Genomic DNA, 22,411 nt, shown 5'->3' with positions numbered 1-22,411 from the left:
ACATTGAATTGCTTAATATCTACATGTGCACATGTAGTGATGCGGATATTAAGCGATTCAATGCAAGTCAATGGGCGCAATTACGCTGCGTGTCCGCAAAATTAATGGACATGCTGCGTATTTTTCCGCAATGGTAATCCGCAGCGGAAACTTCCGCAGAATGTGCACAGCACATGCGGATTATCATTGGGGACCATGGGTCACGTATTACCAAGTGTTTTTTAAGCATTTTCGCTGTGGAAATTCCGCGGCAAAAATGCTTGAAAAACGTACAGCCAGTGGACATCAGGGAGCTCAGGGTTGCTCTTAGGGACATCAGGGAGCTCAGGGTTGCTCTTAGGGATAATAGGGAGCTCAGGGTTGCTCTTAGGGATATCAGGGAGCTCAGGGTTGCTCTTAGGGACATCAGGGAGCTCAGGGTTGCTCTTAGGAACATCAGGGAGCTCAGGGTTGCTCTTAGGGATATCAGGGAGCTCAGGGTTGTGCAGAGCAAGTTTCACTACCTCTGGATATAGTATGTAATACATCTGAAGGTGGCGTGAGCAAAGCCAGTGCTGATTGGATACAGGGATTGCATAACATAGCCTTTACGGAAACATTTTATTTCCAATTTTTTTGTTTCAAAACGGATCCAAAAATGGAAATAACTACTGGACATGTGAACTGAGCCTAACAGTCCAAAATTACCATCTATACTACCTAGAATATGTGACTAGTCGGCTCACAAAACATACATAAACAGTGAGTACTCACTAAAATGTACTATGGGATGTAACCTAATGTCTTTAAAGTGCTGCAGAATATGATGGCGTTATATAAGTAAGTAAAATAAGTAAATACAATAAAAAATAAACATCACTTATGTAAAGAGAGAAACCCATTAAAACTTGAAAAACCTGACTGATGTCTCTTAGATGTGTGTTTTGCTGGTAATTTGCTTTGGCCACTCCAGATTATTCTAGTATTTACTGGTTGCAACTCATTGAAAAATGACAGATGACTATGTAACCGGTTGAGAACACTGACATGATAGTTTCTGTCATTTTTAAGTTTCATTTACCTCTAAACATTACAATTTGCATATGACTTCAGGATGTTACAATTCCCCACTTTATTATGCTCTCACATAATCACAGGAGTCCAGGAATCTGAGATTTGGGGTGCTCCTCTGCAGAGCCCTGGCATTGTAGAGTTGAATTTGTCTTTTCAGTTGATGTTCTTTTTAGAAAAGAAACCAAATACATTTTTGTAGATGCTGATCACAGGGCGATTGATCACTAGGACACCCATCAATCAACCAATGTGAGGTCATTGGAAAGTGAGATTAACTGAAGTCTAGCTTGAATTGTCAAGCTAATGCTTCTAAAATTATATTAGCTGTAATCACCAACCAGCGACCCATGCCTCAGCTTCCACCTCTTGTGCATATGATCTAACAGGGGAAGGGATGTTACTAGTCCCCATCGCAGCACCTCCCACTTGATGGGTAAGGAGAAGAGTGCGCTCATTAAAAGAAAAAAAAAATGATTCCTACAGTCCGGGTAATAGATGCCTGAGCTAAATTAAGTTAAATAACCTCACAACCTTGCAGACGTTGGACTATGCTGGCCATATGACTCAGGCCAAAAAGGAGCTGCATTAGGTACACCACAGTGTGATCAGCTTGGTGGCTCCAGCAGCAGTTGCTGTGTCCAGAAGTAACAGCTGTCAATCATCATAGAGTTTTACAATTGCACCATTAATATTAAAGAATGTGGTAAACTTTCTCCAAAAATCTCCAAACATTTTAGATTGAAAATATGATTGAAATTTGAAACACATTAACAATTTTACTTCCTCAGCCTTTTTTTAATACACGCTAGCTAAATCCATCATGGAGATTCACACTCTCTTGGCAGATTAAGACATAAACTGTGAAATACTTTGAAACGGCAAAAAAAAAATACTGTGTGCTTATTTCCCAGGCTGTGAATGACCTAATTTCTCAAATGTCTGACTTTCTTTTCTTAATCAAATTAGAATAAGAACTTTCTACTGGTTAATGACTCATAGAACATTTATATTAATGGCAAAGCTGCCGAAATGTACCCTAAATATAATTAATTTGACATTCCAGGCTGTCACAGGTCCTGCAGTTAGATGGCTTAAAACTTCAAACAATTCAAAGCATTCATGGAAAAAAAAGTTGTTTTTTTTAAGTAATTCTGCCCTAAATTTTGGTTGCATTGGAAAAACTGTCACATTGAATAAGTGACTTTAAACAGCATTTTTCAGCAGACTTTAAAGGAAACCTGTCAGGACGATGTTACTACTGAAATGGCAGTATGGCAGTGTAAGGTTTCGTTTGGCCTAGTGTAGTTTGGAAACCTAAACACCAGTGAAACACGTGATGAAGTGACAATGTCTTCCCTCACACTATCGGTATGGCTCCCTTGTGGGGTGGTGTCAATGTAGTGTAGTGGAGGATATGGACAAGGAAGCAGGAGAGGCCATTATTATTATTATTATTTATTATTATAGCGCCATTTATTTCATAGCACTTTACATGTGAAAAAGGGGTATACATACATGAACTATTATAAAGATCTTTAACAAAACGTGACAACTGGTACAGGAGGACCCTGCCCGCGAGGGCTCACAATCTACAGGGGACAGGTGTGGCTACATTAAAGTTAACAACATAGATTTTTTACTGAGGTAGAAGTTGAACAAACCGATTATTCACATTTAGATTTGACAGAGTTTTCACATAAACGGTTGTACATGGCAGAATTTTACACATCTTCTTCAAGGCGATCTCACAGTCGTATGAATTCATTTAAGCAAAAACCATCTTTACTACTTTGGATACATCGGCTGCAGCAGCTACTTTTCCAGATACTCCCACTAGGCAAGACATAGAAGTCCTTCTCTAAATGTTCCACACTAGGTTGGCAACTTGTAATCCACTACTGTATCAAGGTGACCTTGCCTAACCCACAGCAATCTCAGACTACTAATAGCTCTCCATGACCATGGTTCCCCACTTGATTCCCATTCTGGACTTGCACAGCTTCCCACTAAGATGTATCGGTACTCACTTCCAGGGTAAAGCGACCATTTACTGGATTCCTGTTCTTACAGACTGCTTTCTGCCTGGCTGACATTCACTTGTGTTGTAACTACAGGAACTCTGATGAATTAGGCCTCAACAGCCGCTTATATAGCTAAAACTCCTCCCTAAGTTTCTTACTAGTTGCTAACTATTTGTTACCCAAAACTCCTGCAGGTAGCAATAGTTTCCACAATACACAGTTGAGAAATGCATCAACATAACACATTACAATTTTGAAATTATTGTCGGGGGGTACAGCTCATTCTTCCACTTTCTCACAGCAGAACAGGTCTGAGAACAACAATAAAAATGTTAACTGTCTTGTAGCAATCTGATATACAGTACCGGCAAAAAAAATCTTTCACTTGTGCGGCAAAAAAACAACTTTACATGTAAAATCTGCGTTATGATTCCACTTCTTAAAAGTGCAGATGATGAAGGAGATGATCCAAAATTCTCTAATAGCAAAACTGGCACAGTAAAATATAAATAATAATTAATACTAATTAATTAATGACGAAACATTAATCGTAAAGAAATCAGTGGTCTGGGCGGGGTTATACAGAGCTCAGCATTCAGAGAACTGCTAAATCTGCAACAGGAAAACTGTGATTTTCTCAAAATGACAGCATGCAGCCCAATAAGTGACACGTCGCTGGAATTAGGGTCTCTGCCCCTATATAATGCTACTCTCAGATTACATAGCGAAAACCTGTTCACAGATTCCCTTTAAAGAATAACTTATCTTTTCACAACTTATTTAGATATTTTTAGACCCTTTAATTTCCTGCAGATTGGTGGGTAACCAGGCACTCATTGCTCAAAAGTCTGCTGGGACCTATCCAGCTCAGGAGGCAAGGAGGCAGAAGCACACAGCTTCTACCTCCTTGCATGCTCAAAGTGGTGAACAGATTCAATAGAAAGGACCCAATTCATCAAAGCTTTTTTTGCTAGAATTCTGGGGTAAAAACATGACATTGTGCAAAAGTGTTGCAACTTTTGCCCTTTTCACGCCATTTTTTCCCAGCTACAACAAAGTGGGTGGAGCTGAGGCATGACAGGGCCGTGGTGATCCTTGCTCATCAAATTCATGACAAGTGTCGGTGTTTGCTAAACCACAAATCTTACTCCAGCAGAGACTGGAATAATATTTGTGGTGAGGTGCATGCCACTTTGTGCCTCATCTGACTCATTAAGAGGCCTATGCCTTTTAATGAATCAAGAGCCTCGCACTCCACCCCACACAGAGTGGAGTTTGCACACTGCAAAGGCTGAGTGGAGTAAACCTTTGAACCATCTGCACAGAGTGGAATATAGATTCAATAGAAAGTTTTTACTCCATACGCTACTCTGTGTGCTTGCGCAAGCAGCAGCTGCAGACTCCTGCTGATTAGCATTTTTTTTGGGTGATAGGCAGGGGTCCATGGCACCACCGATCAGCTCTCAATTAAAAAGATCTAAAAATTATTTTAAAAGTTTAGTAGGGGTTGTCCTGCCTTAGCTTACAAGTCTGTAGTCACTCTATGTGATTGCAGACTTTTGAATCCTCACATCGTACGCTGTGAGTATTTTGCAGTAGTGGTGGCAACATGACCACAAGTACGTGATTGCACACATGCAGTCACATGCCGACTAGACGTGAGCAGCCTCCCTCAATGCAAGGGTATTGAGCGAGACCGGACACGCCTAGTACGAATGTAGTCGGAAGTATGCAAATCACATACTTGCCGTAATATGACCACCTGCTCCCGGTGCCGGTACCGGAGATTCCTCACAGCATCACGCGCAATGTGAGGATTCACAAGTCTGCAGTCACATAGAGTAACTGCAGGCTTGTACCCTAAGGACAGACAACCTTTTTAAGGTATCCTTAGCACCACAATTATTTAAAAAAAAAACACATTCTATTAATGGCTGCTGATGGTAGTTATCCAATCACCGCTCATCAAAACCATTCAATACTTTTTGATTTCTTCTACTCAAAGACATTATCGCAAAAACTGTCCATCCACTTTGATGAACAAAACCTAACAGGTAATAACATTGGTGGTAGCAGTGTCTTCCCTGCTTAAGAACCCCTGGCTCATTGTTACAAGGGTTGCTGATAATATTTTCTGGAAGTATCCTCATGTATCCTATAAGTATATCCACGGGGTATTGTAATTTACACTGTGCTTTTATGATACAATATTTCTTTATTGAGTTTTTTTTATGTTTGAAATGTTTACAAGATAAAGCAGAATACACTCAGGGCAGAACAATGAGCCTACGAATGCAATCTCAAACAATGCGCTATAAACATGTAATTTTAACATAACTTAAAATGTAATAATACTTCAATGCTTATGAAACTGTCAGGCAGGTGTCACTGGTGATGCACCCCCTTGTTCGTGAGTCTAAGCTGGAGAGTCATCTGCAGAGGCTTTCCTATGAGTATATAAAAATCACAGAAAAAAAGTAAGCATAATCAGGACATGTAGCTACATAGTGCTTTCCAATGTAACTCATTTGTGCTTATTTTCGTAAATTTTAAAAGAAAAAAAGGTATTTTTTTTTAATGGACAACTCATGATGAGGACCAGGCATCTCCATTGTCTGGATACTGAGGCTTCAATAGAAAAGCCCCCAGCACACTAAGCGAGATCACTAGCGAGATCGCTGCTGAGTCACAAGTTTTGTGATGCAATAGCGACCTCAGCAGCGATCTCGCTATGTTTGACACGTAGCAGAGACCAGGCCCCTGCTGTGAGGTCACTGGTCGTGTCGAAATGGCCTGGACCATTTTTTGATCGTTGAGGTCCCGCTGGGTTGCATGCATCGGTGTGTTAGGCTGCGTGCCCACGTAGCGTTTTTCAAGCGTTTATGCTGCGGAATTTCCGCAGCATAAACGCTTGTGAAACGCTAAGTAATCCGCACCCCATGGTCCCCAAGGGGATTCCGCATGTTCTATGCACATGCTGCGGATTTTTCCGCAGCGTTTATGCTGCGTACAAAAATCCGCAGCATGTCATTTAATTTTGCGGAAGCGCAGCGGAACTCCCGCCATTGACTTGCATTGAGACGCATAGAAACCGCGACTGTACATTTGTACAAGCGGCTTCTATGCGTCTCTATGTGCGGATGGTACTCAGTTCTGGAGGAGAGGAGACTCTCATCCAGACCTGGGTACCATTGTACCTGTAAAAAAAGAATAAAATAACAAATAAAGTTTATATTCACCTGTCCGGCGGCTTCTCTCTGAATGCCGGCATCGCTTGAGGACCTGTGGTGACGTCACAGTCATGTGACCGCAGGCCCTTCACCGCTCTGTCTCGTGATATGCCGGCATCCAGGAACCAGACAGGAACGAGCGCTGCTGCACACACCGGGGCCTCGGGGGTGAGTATAGCTTTATTTGTTTTCATTTTTACGGTTCACACTGTATAAATCCATGCTGTTTGCTGTTTGCATGGATTTATACAGTGTGACCTAGTTGTCAAGCACTTTCCAAGTGATGCTATCGCCTGGAAAGCGCTTGTCAATCTGCATGCGGAAACGCATGTGAATCCGCATGTGGATCCGCATGTATTCTGCAGGAAAAACGCATGCACAATCTGCATGCATTTTTTCTGCCAGGGAGATGCAGAAATGCTGCAGAAATTTTCTGCTTCATTTCTGCATCGTGGGCACATAGCCTTTGACACCTTACCAACGACCTCGTTGGTGACTCAGAACTGAGAAGTCGTCCCTCATCGAGATCTGAATCGTCAGAGTAGCTGCTATGTGACAGGGTCCCAACGACCGCCGACATTGTTATACAGGTCGCTACCGGTCGCCGGATCGTTGCTGCGTCGTTGGGAAGATCTGACTGTTTGACAGCTCACCAGCGACCATATAGCGACGCAGCAACGATCCGTGTCAGGTCGTATCGTTGTCGGGATCACTGTAGCGTCGCTTAGTGTGACGGTACCTAAAGAGAATGAGAAGCCGTGTAATATTGTATAGGCTGAAGAAAGCAGATATGTAAGAAGTGAGATAAAAGCAGGTACCTTGGTGTAAAAGAACAATTTTAGCTGCCATTTTTATTTTTTTATTGTTCAATGTGTTCTTTTTACTTGTGTTCTGTTGACTTCAGGTTCATTGCAGAAATGGTTCCACCCCTCAGTGTGTCTTAGGATACAGTGATTGACAGCTCAGTCTTCCAGTCTGGTGCAGGGGCATGCTGAGCTGTCTGTGCAGTGATTAACAGCTCAGTCTTCCAGTCTGGTGCAGGGGCGCACTGAGCTGTCTGTGCAGTGATTGACAGCTCACTCATCCAGTCTGGTGCAGGGGCATACTGAGCTGTCTGTGCAGTGATTGACAGCTCAGTCTTCCAGTCTGGTGCAGGGGCATACTGAGCTGTCTGTGCAGTGATTGACAGCTCACTCATCCAGTCTATTGCAGGGTCATGCTGAGCTGTCTGTGCAGTGATTGGCAGCTCAGTCCTCCAGTCTGGTGCAGGGGCATACTGAGCTGTCTGTGCAGTGATTGACAGCTCAGTCTTCCAGTCTGGTGCAGGGGCATACTGAGCTGTCTGTGCAGTGATTGACAGCTCACTCATCCAGTCTATTGCAGGGGCGTGCTGAGCTGTCTGTGCAGTGATTGACAGCTCAGTCTTCCAGTCTGGTGCAGGGGCATACTGAGCTGTCTGTGCAGTGATTGACAGCTCACTCGTCCAGTCTATTGCAGGGTCGTGCTGAGCTGTCTGTCCAGTGATTGACAGCTCAGTTGCTCAGTCTGGTGCAGGGGCGTGCTGAGCTGTCTGTGCAGTGATTGACAGCTCAGTTGCTAAGTCTGGTGCAGGGGCGTGCTGAGCTGTCTGTGCAGTGATTGACAGCCCAGTCTTCCAGTCTGGTATAGGGGCATGCTGAGCTGTCTGTGCAGTAATTGACAGCTCAGTTGCTCAGTCTGGTGCAGGGGCGTGCTGAGCTGTCTGTGCAGTGATTGACAGCTCAGTTGCTCAGTCTGGTGCAGGGCCATGCTGAGCTGTCTGTGTTTTTATTGACAGCTCGGCAGTACAATCTGAGACTGAAAGGTGCTGAGCTCTCGCCAAATACTCCCTGTTCCCTGCTCATCTATTTAACTGACCTTACATGGCAGTCCCAGATAGCTGCTATCCATAGCTTCAGTTCTGTGTGGTTTATTTTACCTTTGCCTAGTGTCTTGCTTATTGATCTATCGCTGCCTGACCTTGGCCCTCATTCTGAAAATTCTTTTGTCTAATGCTTTTGCTCTTATCTGCTATCCTCCTGGTGTTTTTACCTCGGACCATTACCTAAATACGCTTTTGCCTCTTCCCACTGTTTATGACATACCCTCCTGGCTTTTGACCTAAGACTCCTTGACTATCCCAACTCATGGCTTGTCCGTGAGAAGCGACTCAGCATCACAATTTCTCTATTTCTTGGTAGTGAGAAAACCACCTCAGGTTTTATGACCCAGAAGTTGCTCTATTTCTCTCCCATAATTTCATTGCAGTTCTCCTAGTTCAGATTAGCTGCAGTATATGAGCACAAGCCCATCCACAGCTCAACAAGAAGTCAGGACTGTACATGGGAGAGCTCAGGGGCATAACTAAAGTGAATGCAGGCCTCAAAAGGTCCTTTTGGCCCATATGACAAGATCAGTACTATTAAAGATCTGTGACAGTTGGGGGCCCTGTTAGAGATTTTGCACTGTGGCCCCCGCACTGCAAGTTACACCACTGGGAGAGCTGATACCCTTTAGTAAAAGGACTGAGGGATGACAGAGAAGCAACTAATCCTTCAGTGAAAAAAATAATATCCCATGTATGTAACACATTCACTGAAGAAAATGATTCTGAGACTACTTTCACATAAAAAAATTCCATGTGAGTTGTTATAAAGTAAATCTGCTTTAAAATGCCGTTCAAAAATCTCTGGAGTATATGCGCACTTACCAGAGCTCGGCTTGTGATGAGTTTGTGGGAGATTTCAGATTTGCAGCGCTGTCATCAGAATGTAATATTTTCTGACGGCTATCTTTCTTCACTCGTACTTCCTACGTACAATAAAAATAAAAGCTTCTGTATCATATAGAAAATAAAAATTCTAACAAAACCTTATCAACACAACTTTTTTTTTTTTTACAATATTTTTTAAAGATTTTACTGACTTTTTTACGTTTATGTAGTCATAGCTTAGCATCCATAAATACGGTATATGCGATGATTGAATTATCCATACCATAGATAGAAATGTGAAAAATCATTCTAACATTTTAGTTTTAGATTGCACTTCTGAGATAAAAAGAGGGATTTCAGTAAGTTCAATACGCAAGTATCAAGTGATAGAGGAATGGTAATACAGGTGGAAGGCCATGACCACCTAATCGAGCACTAGCTGAGGACCCAAGTAGTTTGGTAAGTCCATAGCCATACCTCACATCGTACTTCTTTAGGCTGCGTGCCCACGATGCGTTTTTCATGCGTTTCCGCTGCGGAATTTCCGCAGCGGAAATGTAGCACCCCGAGGGCTCGGCTGCTACAGGGGTATTGCACCTCTGCCAGAGGTGTGATATTCCACTCCCGGGTAAGGATGGAGTGTGGACCAGGACTCAGTAGCTGCATGCACCACACACACCCCATTTCCGAGGGACAGCTCAACGGTGCTCCCACAAGATAGAAGTGCAGGCACGACAGCATCTGTCCCTGACTGGAGTGGGGAGGGGAAGCACACCCAGTGGTGTAGGAGCAGATAGGGGTGGGTCTCTGGGCATAGGTAGGAGCCCATTGGTTGCAAGTCACCTGGGCTCACACATAGAAGGAGGTATATAAGGTGGGCACCATCTTAGGACAGGAGCCAGTTCAGAGAGGAGGAGAAGAAGACAGGAGCTCAGCCAGAGAGGGCTGACAGGGAGCTGTGGCTCAGTCTGGGCCCAGCTCCAGAGGCAGGCCTGGAGTGGAGGCCAGAAACAGCAGAAAGAGAGAGGAGAAGGAACGGAAAGGAAAGTAAGAAAGGAACTGGAACAGAGGAGAAAGGAAGCAAGGAACACAGAGAAAGGCCCAGAGACACGAGGACAGAAGAAACCCCATATGCCCAGGAGATAGAGGGTGAAGGGTTGGCAGAACAGGGTACCGGAACCCAAATTGGTGGAGGCAACAGATTCCTCAGCCAAAGACCGGAGGTTGTTACCACATCTTGGTGCGACCCCTCACTACATCCACCAGGAAGGCATACCATATAGGATCAGGGACGCAGAGATCAGCGTGCCCAGAGAAGGTCCGAGGGAGCTGGACAAAGGTGGGTCACTGGTGGGGACGGCCAGAGAAAGGAAAGGAAGGGAGCCCTGTGCCACGCTCTGGAATTGCCTGGGAGTTGGTCGAGTCCCTTGCCTGGTGAACGCAGCACGGCTCAGGCGGTCCCTCATGTGCACAAGTGACCAGAATAACAACCGTGAGTAAAGCTTTGGAAACTGCAATTACAAGTCTCTGTGTTTTATCGCCGCACCAGCACCATCAGTACTGGGACACTCACACCATCACTCTCAGCATCCACACTAGCTGCCCTGAGGCAATACTTCTCCCGTGGGGAGTTATTCCATACTCAGCTGCGCAAATTACATCAGCCTCAGCGGTCTGCAGCGCAGCGGCGGTCCCCACTGACCGCAATCCACGGGTGGCGTAGTCGGACAATTACAATACAAATAGACTGCCACTGGTTTGACCGCCATGGGCACGGACCGGGTCACCGCCACACTGAGACTACAACCCCCAGCGATCCGGCTCCGGGTACTCCCCTGCACAACACAGGCCCAGGGGGCGCGTCAGAAACGCATCAAAAACGCTTGGTAATCCGCACCCCATGGTCCCCAATGGCATTCCGCAATGTCAATGCACATGCTGCCAATTTTTCCACAGCTTTTCTGCAGCGCTCATAAATCCGCAGTATGTTCATTAATTTTGCGGAAGCGCAGCGGAAGAGCCGCCATTGACTTGCATTGAGACGCATAGAATCCATGTCTGTACATTTGTACACGCGGATTATATGCGTTTCAATGTGCGGATGGTACCCAAGTCTGGAGGAGAGAAGACTCTCATCCAGACCTGGGTACCATTGTACCTGTAAAAAAAAAGGAATAAAATAATAAAAGTTTATATTCACCTTCTCGCGGGCTGGCAGCGCTTCTCCTTCCAGGACCTGAGATGACGTCGCGGTCATGTGACCGCAGCCTGTCTCGCGAGAACCCGGCAACCACGAAGAAGCCAGGACGAGCGCGACAGCACACGCGGTGGGGCATCGGAGGTAAGTATAGCTTTATTTTTTTATTTTTACGGTCACACTATATAAATCCATGCCGTTTGCATGGATTTATATAGTGTGACCTAGTTGTCAAGCACTTTCCAAGTGATGATATCGCCTGGAAAGTGCTTGTCAGTCCACATGCGGAAACGCATGCGTTAACGCATGTGAATCCGCATGTGAATCCGCATGTATACTGCAGGAAAAACGCATGCACAATCTGCAGGCGTTTTTTCTGCCAGGGAGATGCAGAAACGCTGCAGAAATTTTCTGCTTCATTTCTGCATCGTGGGCACATAAGAAGTCAGAGTTCAGTATTTCTTAAAATTACCTTTAAATCCTTTTAATAGATTTATTCCTGCGGATGGCGCTGGGGGAAGTTCATTGCATATAGAGCCATATAGCTAGTACTAAGTTCAATGGTAACTGCATGAATTAATGTGGAGTAATCAGGGGTGGACACAGATGAGGGCCCCTGTGCAAGGACAGTATAATGTGTCTTGGACATAATCTCTTTTCAGCTTTGGAGGTTGACCCCTTATCACCTGGGCCCCTCTGCGACTGCACAGGTTGCACCCATGGTATGTCCGCCCCTGGGAGTAAGGTTCCATTAATGGTAGCCACACGCGGACAGAAAATTATCATTAAATTCTGGCTTGGGATTATTTGGAGCTCTGTATCAGATAAAGTGAGCTTTGAAACCTACAAAAATATTGTAAAAAAAAAATCCTCACCAACTCTCTAAGTCCTTATGTGGAGACTAGCTACAGTAACTTTTTGTTCTTTGTGAAGAACATCTGAAGAAGAAAAAAACACAACTCCCTTGTAGGGCCCTGCTACTCGGCAAGAGGGATGATTCATTAATGACAAGTAATCTTTGACTTTACATTGTATGTATTCACACAACGCATTTCAGCTCAGCACCTTATCAGCTCTTTTATCAAGTGCATACATGAAAGTTACATATATGTTCTCTATTTAAATAAGAAAGGGCAACAAAAGGGTTGTTAAAGGCACGATTGAGGATCTTGATGTAACTGTAAGTATAAAACAGGTAGTAAGTGGAAAAATAATCTGAAATCTAAACAATTAACAAGCTCTAAAGCAACCTCTGCAATCTAAATAAATGAACGAACAATAAAAGATCAATGATTATTATTTCCTGTAACTATCAGTAATGTGAAACAACTGGTGCAATACGGAGGTTTAAAACCCAATTGCAAATTACCTGTGTGACGGAAATTGCAGATGGAGCAAATAACATGCAGCGCTGATTGGGCAAGGATGTTCATGCTTAAAGGAGCGGCACATCCTTGTAGAATAAAAGTGCAAAAATATTCAGAAATCCATTAAAAAGGTACAGACAGAATTTGGTTCACTTGAAAACAACAACTAATGCGATTCTGACAAAAGTATCATAGTCATAGTCTGAATAGAAAAATGATGGGAGTGCATTTAAAAGAAAAAGAACCAATCAGATGTGAATACCTAATAATTATCATTAGTAATTATTATTACAAACTATATATCTGTACAGTCTCACTTTAGCCAGTACATTTTAAATCACTATTAAAATTAATTCTGTTTAGCTGTTGAGTATCTTATTCTAATATCCAATATACTTCTTTTAATAAAGGTTGTTTCTGCCAGTTGCCTCTTCTGGGTAACCTAGTAAGTCTTTTAATTCATCATTTCCATTATGTTTTTCAACAAAATAACTGCTCCAGCTTTTATTTTGGCTATGTTAAAGATATATTCTATGACTACGTGGGACACGTCCACTGGACATGCATCAGTCATTATCATGTGAACCACCTTCTATTTGTACGTTTTCAATGGATTTATAAATAATGAAGATTTTGTAATTTTATACGACAAGGATTGCTGATCCTTTATTTGTCAATATTAAAACTTAGCATGAGAAAAAAAATTAATAAACATTGTTTCCTAAATAAAGTTTTAAAAAATTCATCCTGTGATGATACTGGGAACACTGCTACAAAGTGATTTGTACAGAACAGGAAGTGTTAGCCGAATTTTTTTTGCGTTTAGTAGTTAAAATGAAAACTGCAGGATTTCAAGATATTTTTTTACATGAATAGCATTATGAAAAAAAATCCCAAAACAAAACAAAATTAATTTAAGCATTAGGCAATTTTCTAATAACTATTATTAATTATTTTTAACGACCTTCCGCTCGATTTCGAGCCATAGCAACTTGATGAATGGTCGCTCTGTAGGAAGATCGATCTTGTGCAAGCCTAGATAGGTCCTTCTCCGCCGTTACCTTGATTGTATCAAGCCATCGGGTTGCTGGTCTTCCTCTTCGTCTTGTTCCGTCTATTCTTCCTACCATGGTTTATTTCTCCAGTGATTGCTCTCTTTGTATGATGTGTCCAAAGTAGGCAAGTGCTAGCTTGGTGATCAATTTTCTAATAACACATTCCCATTAAAGAAAGACCACCATACTTCTCAAATGCTTTAGTAATGGGCACTGTAGAAGTGTATTTACACTAACCACACATTGATCGTCTATTGCAAGCTTGTCAGTAGTCAGTAGTCGTTTAATAACCTGTTTAGAACAGATGACTAGAATTCTATGCATCCAGTACAATCGTCAATGTAATCATTCTATGTGCATAGAAAATCATCTATATCAGCAGCATATCAATTTACACAGGACGATTTGCTGGCGGTAATGATTTTATTATTGGCATGAATAATAATTTAATCACAAGGAGCTAGGTGTTTGTATGTTCTCTCCGTGTTTGCGTAGGTTTCCTCCGGGGTCTCCGGTTTCCTCCCACACTCCAAAGACACACTGATAGGGAATGTAGATTGTGAGTCCCAATGGGGACAGTGATGATAATGTAAGTAATAAAGTGGAATAAGATAGCGCTATATAAGAAATGCATAATAAATTAAAAACTCGTTTTGATAAGTCTCCATAATGTATTTTATGCTCCCACAATACAGCAGTACACAATCTTGGAAATAATTACTCTCAAAAACATGACTTTGAACATCCATAAGCTATACTATGTCCCTTATTGTGCTGTAGGGTGTTTCCAGACCCCAGAGCATAACAAACATAAGATGTAAAAAATAAAAAAGTACTCACTCACCTTTCCGCTCACCCCTGCGGCCCCTTTAGAATAGTTTTCCGTGCAAGCATGCATAAGGTCACAACATCATGACATGCGCCGTGACTTCACAGAAACGTACCAGACCTCATCAGTTCCAGCCTAGCGTGTAGAGGCCCGAAAATTCAGCGCTGATGGCGGTGTTAAGAAGATGCAAAGAGGACCAGATGGGTAAAGGTGAAGAGCAGAGGGGACAGAGAGGTGAGCAGAATGGTGAGTATCAGGATTTTTTTTTATTTTTTAATCTTTGATGGCTCATTGCAGTTCAACATAATGGAGTCTGTGACCGACACCTTGGCGAATGAAGATTTTCTTAATAGTTGAGTAGAATTCAGTTCCACTCAAATATATTTGCTTATCTCTATCTAGTAATATTATTAATTTATTAATACAGAAAAATTAGACATCTAATTAATAAAGTATAATTTATGTGAATATTTTGAGCTGTTTGCTGGATATCTTTGAAACAGCAGGGCAATATAACAAGCGTTAGGTCTGAGTTTGCAGATTAGAGAACGCTCACATGTACATAACCAGATTGCATTCCGGCCCAAGATAGACGTGTGGATATCTCTGGTTGAGGACTCACAGTAACAAGATGACTTTTATTAGTGTATCTGTTTATTTCAGTTCAAAATGGCAAATTGCCCAAGTAGTCTGTGTTAACGCTACTGAAATGAGCTTAGAACTTTACTAGCTGCAATCTAGGAAATGCACATACTCCCTGCAAAGGCAGGTCCACATTGCAGAAGCTTCAAGCAAAGACTTATCTGCATATACAGAAAAATAGTTTCACGGGTGTAACACATAGATGTTAGCTACATGGAAAGATTTGGATGAGGCTCCACCAGTCATCTCTGCATAAAGATGTTACCACTTGGACCCATTTATTTTTTTCTCCCTTTTTTAACATCTTGTTGGCATCTACTGGTTGTCATGCTGGTGACACACACAGTTTGTAAGCATCGTCTTACTTACTGCATGTAACTCGCCCCCTGTGCCGTGGGGTACCCAGAACCGGGCTTCTGTACGATGCTGGGGGTAGTAGTGGCAACCCGATCCCGTGGCTCAGGGTGGTCAGACCAAATTGTGGCAGTTTATTTATCAGTGTTTTGAATGTCCGACTACGCCACCCGTGGATTGCGGTCAGGGATAACCGCTGCTGCAAGGCAGACCGCTGAGGCTGGTGTTGGTGTGCAGCACAGGGATAGGATAACTCCCCACGGGAAGAGTGTAGCCTCAGGGCAGAGTAGGTGGATGCTGGGGGTGATAGTGCTGGCTGCAATAGTAAGAGTTCAGAGCCCGTTTCAAACAGTTCTGGGTCTTTATTGCAGATGTTATTACTGACCCAACAGGAGTACCGGTTAGGGATGGGCCTGGGTGTCTGAGAGCATTCGGGTGAGCCCCACTGGTCAGGGTGAGTGTGTAGGCCTACCGTTCTCTCTATGCTCTTCCTGACTATCCCCCTCTTCGTGGTGTAATAGCCCACGTCCCTGAGCTGGCCGTGTACTTCTCGCCTGTATGGCTTGCGACTCGGGCCTTGGGTACCTGTTTGCTTTCTCCTCGCTGTACTGGTCCCTCTGTGTGGCGGAGCCTCCAGGCTTCTTAGGCCAAGGGACCTGAAATCCTTCGCGGGTTGGTTCTCTGCTGCTGGGCTTACAACCCTGACAGCCTCGGACCCCAATGTCCGGTGGTGTGATTCTCTCAGCCAGGACCGGCTCTCGTCGCTTCTGTCCCTGGCTTGCCGTTTCTCCTCTGCCTCACAGACTCCTCGGCTACAGCTGAACTGTCCCTCCTTCTCTGGGACTAGTCTCAGTCCTGAGCTAGGTCGTCCAGTTCTCTCTAACCCTGCCCCCATTTCCAGCTTTTATAGGGGCAGCCAGCTCCCCCTATTGGCCTGGGACAGGAGGTGCTGTATGCTAATTGTCCCTAACCAGGGAACTTCCCTCCTGCTCTTAGACACAGCCTTTAATATTTGTGGCATCCAGGCCTGGGGTGACACACATGCACAGCTATGCTCCTCCCAGTGTCAGACCATCTCGGTGAGCTGCCTTGTGCAACACTTCCAGCACTGCAACATCCTCCTGTTTTGGAGGGTCTCCACCTGGTTATAGAGAGGCACGGCCGGACTCTGCAGCAATTTAAAACCACTGTGTTCTGCAGAGTTTTGCTTCCCTGGTGTCACAGGGTATCATAGGTGACAGTCGCCCTGCAGTTAGTTGCAGGAGATCTCTACGTTTGGCATCACAGACATCTACTTAGATGAGAGGCTGTCTCTAGGACCTAGCATCTACCTCCCTCTGGTAATTAGCTTCCTGGCCTGGGTGTATGTATACCTGATGTGTCTGAGAGGGAGGTGCCGGCTATATTCATTTCTACTTGTGAAGGCTTAGAAATGCCTGCCCTGCGCTTCCGACTCTCAATCCTGCTCGGGTACTCTGAAGTCCCTCCTGTCCATCGGAGTTCACAGACCTGCTTGACCCTCAGGGGATTAGAATGAGGCTTCGGCAACTGACTATATAAGCCAGAAGCCTCCGGTTTTTCCAGCCGGGACTTGAAGTACACGACTGGGCCAGGGGCCGGTCCGCTTCCTGCGGCCTACGATCCCTCTGTCTTCTGACAGATGCGGGGCGTACGGGTGCCGTCCTGCACTCACTGTACCCCCTAGGATCCCTTCAACAGAACGGAGCCTACTCCCTGCTCCCCTCCTGGGCCTCTGACACTAGGCCCTACTTGTGGAGCAGAGCTCCTACTGAGACGCTGCTCCCTGACTGTTCTCCAACTGCTACTCTGCCACCCTAAGATGGCTTCCCTATTTATTCTCCTACCAAAGTGCTCCCCCTAACTACTTCCTCCATCCACACCCACTAGTGATTCCCCCTACCTCTGGGTTCCCCCAACTCCAGCCAGGGTCAGGGCTCAGCAGGAACACACATTGCCCTTCCAGCCGGCCTGGAGTAGTGTAGTGTTGGATGCAGGTGTTGGGGTTCCGGGCAGCACTCCCTCCTTACCTGAGAGAAGGAGACACCACACCTCTGGGTGAGGTGCAGTAACTCTATGGCGACTGAACCCTCAGGGGCGCCACACATACATAATGGTCCCGCACGTCTCTTGTGGCTCTCAAGCCCAAGGTTGGGGACTTCATCTATAGACAATAACTGAAATGGTAGATAGAAGGAAGATACAGGATTTTTCTTTTAGTAGCCTCTAACCATGAAGGTACCGTAATCGGTATATTATCTCTATGCAAAAAAATAGTAGAAAAAAAACATTTGGGAAGATTTTCACAGCAAAATAAGTCTCTACATTAATTTGTGCCCCAAGAAACTGTCTTACATGCCTTTTCTAGATTTATTATAGTTTTAGATTCACTCTCACCGGACAGTTTTGAAAAGTGTCACTTTGAGAAGTCTTGAATTGATCTGAATTGCACAACATACATATTGATTGAAGATAATCCAACTAAGGATTGGAGTAAGGAAAAATGTCTAGCATGTCTAGCAATATGCACCAAATCTATAACAAAGCATAAACTACTCTGATAAGTCTGGCACAGTCTGCCTGTCTAGCTTAAAACTGTTTACATTTAGGACAGTGATAATAAATCTTATGTGTCCTTTATCAGATGCAAAGTTTGTGAGGATGGAATACTTTCAATGCAGCAAATATTTTGTGGATTCCTCAGTATCCTTGAGCTGCAGACTAACCCCACTAATGCCTAACCCCACTGACCGCTTTCTATGAATGATCTCCACCAGGTTTCTGAACAGAAAGAACTACGGGGCACTGAGATAGCGTTGTGCACTGAAAGTTTAGAGTGCTAGAAGAAAAATCCTAAGTACATGGATAAGTAAGTAGGTGGCAAGATCAGACTACACAGGGTTTCCTTGTAGTCTGTGACTATAGAGACAGACACATAAGTCTGCTTAGGAACTGTGTACACAAATTTTTAGGATATTGAATTGATACCTAAAGTTAAGATTGCTGGCAATGGTGAGTCAATGTTTGATCTTGATGCGTTAAATAATACTCATGATGGGTACAAAGTGGTATTTACTGTATATAAAAGTCTAATGAGTGCGGCTTTAGAAATGAGAAAGTAGAATTATTATTGTTTTATTACTTAAAATAGAGAGATTAAAAGAACCCTCTCTTCTGTGCTTCTTACAACCACTGTTTAGAAAAAGAACAAATGAGGAATCTAAAAGACTCTGTATTGAATACAAGAGAATATTTGTTTTACCTGGAGATTTACTGCATCATTGTTACATATTAAAAAGTTATGACTGAATTTCTTTATAAATATTTCCACTTAATTGAGCTACTGCTTCATGTATCTCTCCTAAACTGTGCAGCTTTATTTCACGAGCTTGGCCTTTTGTTCTGACCTCTTTATCTGACCATCACTTATCTCCTCGCCTTTCCTTTAGGTATTACACACATTTATCATAAATTCATTTTTCCGCTCCGCTTTTACAGATGCATATTTATAATTTTAGAAAAACCCTAGAGCTGTGAATGTCTTCAGTTGTCGGCAGCATATTTGAGGTCAAGCAAAACTTTTCTAAAACTTCTATATTGCCAGGCACTAACAAATATTAAGAGACCCTTAATGAATGTACTGTTGACGTTATATTATTGCCAATCTGTCAGCGGGTTTTTTTCTATTTAATCTGAGGGCAGCATGAGGTCGGGGCTGAGATACTGATTTCAGTGATGTGTCACTTATTAGGCTGTGTACTGTTGTCTCAATACAATGAGAGTTTTATCAGCAGGAGATTATCACTGCTGGACTACATCTCACCTGCCTCCTGGTCCAACCCCGCTCTCAGCACTGATTAGCAGCTTACTATCAATATACAATGTTCACAGAAATCTGCTAATAAGGGGCGTCAGCTTTCTGAGCTCTGCTACATCTAAAAAATCTAATTGTGTTACAACTGCTGCACCCAGTAAACTAAGTGACACATTGCTGGAATCAGGGTCTCTTTTCCTACATTTTGTAGTTTCACTATCCATGACAGTTCCTCTTTGGGCCATGTTGGATAATTTAAGTAGGTCACCTACTTGAAACCCCCTCTATGTGCTACACGGGCGGACCTAGAGCAGATTATGCATTGCGTGCATGGGAATTCATCTGAATGACTACCATTTAATATTACCTTTCTATTATAATGTGTGAGTGGTTGCCACCTTCACTGTTGATAAAAAAATAAATGATCAGGGAAATCGGTCGCCACTGTTTAAAGAAAAGTTTTGTCTTAACTTATACATGGCTGTCTTCAGGGAAGAAAAATGATACTGGATTAAGGGTCATGGCCAAACAAAAATCGGGCTGTCTGGCCCACTAGCCACCAGCATAGGCTTATTTATGAGATCATCGTAGATTTTGCTGTTTTTTTTTTGCTTCTTTTCTTAATTTATAAGAGTATATAGTAGAGTTGAGTGGATCGATTCGCGGGACTCAAGTCCAGCGTCCCAGTCAGTGGCACCTGGCAGCTAGATAGAAGACCCACAGAGATCCTAAGAATGATGCTCTGAATCCCAAGAACTGAGCTCTGTGGAACCCCATCTTGAATGAGATGTCAGAGCTCATACTTGCTCTCAGCCTCATTCACTGTCTATTGGACTGATGGAAAAAGCCCCAGCACGCAGCTATTTATGGCAGTCCCATAGACAATGGATGAATGAAGCAGAGCCTGTGCACCTCCTCCTCATTCCTGCACACCTCTATAGAGTCCTGTTCATACAGTCATTTGGGGGCCCAGTGGTCAGACCCCCAGCAATCAGTAAGTTATCTCCTATCCTATGGACAGGGTATAACTTCCAATTTTGGAAATACCCATTTATTCTTTATTCTGTTAGGATTTGCTTCGATTCATAGTTAAAATATATCAAATTGAGAAAGGATTCTTCTAACAGAGTGTGAACTGAGCTTATTATTTTCCAGGTTCCCAGCTCTGAAGAAATTAGATTTTTAGCTAACTTTCTGTGAATAGTAGTTAGAATATCAATTAAGATGGCAAGTTAAAATGAATTATCATGTGATTTATATATGAAAATGAGATGACTAAATTCGCAAAATTAATTGAATGAAATGTGTTAAAGTTATTAACTGTTGAAGAGTGAAAGTAGGACTTGGGGATAATGAAGCTAGAAAAGGTATATTAAAATTCTGATCATTTTTGTTAAAACGTACAACTTCTCTTTCACAGAAATATGTACTGCAGCTGTTTAGATAAATGCCGGCCAAACTAACCATCTTCTATGGTGACATTTGCATGGAAGCCTCTTACCTGTCCCAATATAACATCTACTGTTGGAAAATATTATGCCTGATCCTCTGTTCCACTGGGGGATAAGCAGCTGATAGAGCCATCTATTCCACCACACTAATTATAATAAACATTTTTACATACTTATCAGCAAACCATGCAACTGGCTGAAGAATTTTGATAACCTGTGAGGGAGGGGGTTGGGTGTTAAAGGGCTTGTCCGCCTTACGCTACAAGTCTGTGTGACGCCCAGCTGCGCTTGGTATCACAGATCCTGGAAGACTGCATTGATGGATTCCTCCACAAGAGGCCCCCATAAACATTCACACATCTCCACCTTCCACCTCAGACCAGCAGAGGGAGCCCGTTAGGCATATAAATAGGGAAGGTGGAGTCAGGCAGTTCAGTTCCTCTGAAGAGTTCCTGCAGTAGAGAAGCTTGAGAGAGGTTAGTCTGCAGAGGAGCTCAGTCTAGTTTAGAGAACTCGTCTAATAGTTCAGTAGTGGAGCACGAGGCTCCTGCTAGCTAGATTCAGGGAGCTCAGTTAGAGCTTTAGGTGTGCCGGCGCCATAAGATCGGTGAACTGCGGCAAGCTGCCGTTAGTGTGTATAGCCTAGTGAGGGCCCGAGTAGGCCAAAGGCGAGTGGAAAGTTAGTAGCAGTGGGGGCAGAGGAGCTTAATCAGCTCACCCCGAAGAATTTAACGGACACCGGGTCCGAGCTTACCGGGATCTCTACGACCCAGTAAGGCATAACCGGAATCCCTGGAGAACTACAGGTCCCAGGATCGCTAAAGTACTGATACGTAACAGAGCCGGGAGACACATAGACCCCGCAAGCTGAGGAAAAGAAAAGGCCCTTCCACAAGGTCAGCCAGCGCAGGACAGAGACAAAGTTAGGCCTAGCTCCAGGCAGGTCAGAAACTTACTACGCAGAGGCAAGAAACAGGAGGCCCTACACCCGCTCATTGGGGAGGATCCTGATATGCACCCTTCACCCTACAGTGCTCCAGGACGTGCCTGAATTTCCATCAGTAAAAGGTACTGAAGTGACTACTGTGTCCGTCCCCGTTCTTGCTTTGACCTGGCTGGGTCTCGTCTGTCCTGCATTCCCCTTTCTGTACGCTGCCCTGAGGCCTAGCTCCACCTGTGGGGAGCTATACCATCGAGCTGCCTTATCACCAGCCTCAGTGGACTGAGCAGTGCTGGTGATTCTCACCAGAAGCCACAGGTGGCGTCACGAACTTTCATAAAACTAAGAAACCCATTATCCCAGTATACAATCCCCTTTTAAAAGCTGACCCCAGGGTACGGGCCCGGGAGCCGACCACCGCGACATCCCCAAAGGCCAGGCAAAGGCCCGGGCACCGAGTCATCCCCATCCCCTGGGCTGGTCATCTGCAGTCTCTCTATGTGACTGGAGAAACGCCTTACCGCGGCTGTCAGGTACACATGAATTGGCCAATTTATGCGCTAAGATTTCTCATTTATTTACAGCAGTAATGCTATTCATTTTCCATACTTCATATTTACATGCGCTAAAAATTTTTTCTAAAATTTTTTTCATTTATTTCTATTTTCTGCAGCAGTTATGCTATTCATATTTCATATCTATATACTCA

At 43.7% G+C, this 22,411-nt stretch overlaps 1 protein-coding gene across 6 annotated transcripts in view; it reads right to left on the bottom strand.

Moving 5' to 3' along the window:
- Positions 1 to 22,411, bottom strand: part of FAM13C (family with sequence similarity 13 member C) — a 503,775-nt gene that overhangs the window by 328,122 nt on the left and 153,242 nt on the right. For all 6 annotated transcript variants that reach the window (XM_073685472.1, XM_073685469.1, XM_073685466.1 and 3 more), the window contains exon 6: positions 9,033 to 9,133. In XM_073685472.1, coding sequence (XP_073541573.1) covers positions 9,033 to 9,133 — 101 coding nt within the window. The remainder of the gene's footprint in view (positions 1 to 9,032; positions 9,134 to 22,411) is intronic.

This window comes from Phyllobates terribilis, unplaced genomic scaffold, assembly GCF_046119375.1.
Source record: "Phyllobates terribilis strain yellow unplaced genomic scaffold, ASM4611937v1 Scaffold_5__5_contigs__length_657084704, whole genome shotgun sequence".
In the NCBI taxonomy this organism is placed as follows: Eukaryota; Metazoa; Chordata; class Amphibia; order Anura; family Dendrobatidae; genus Phyllobates; species Phyllobates terribilis.
This window is presented reverse-complemented; position numbering and strand designations above follow the sequence as displayed.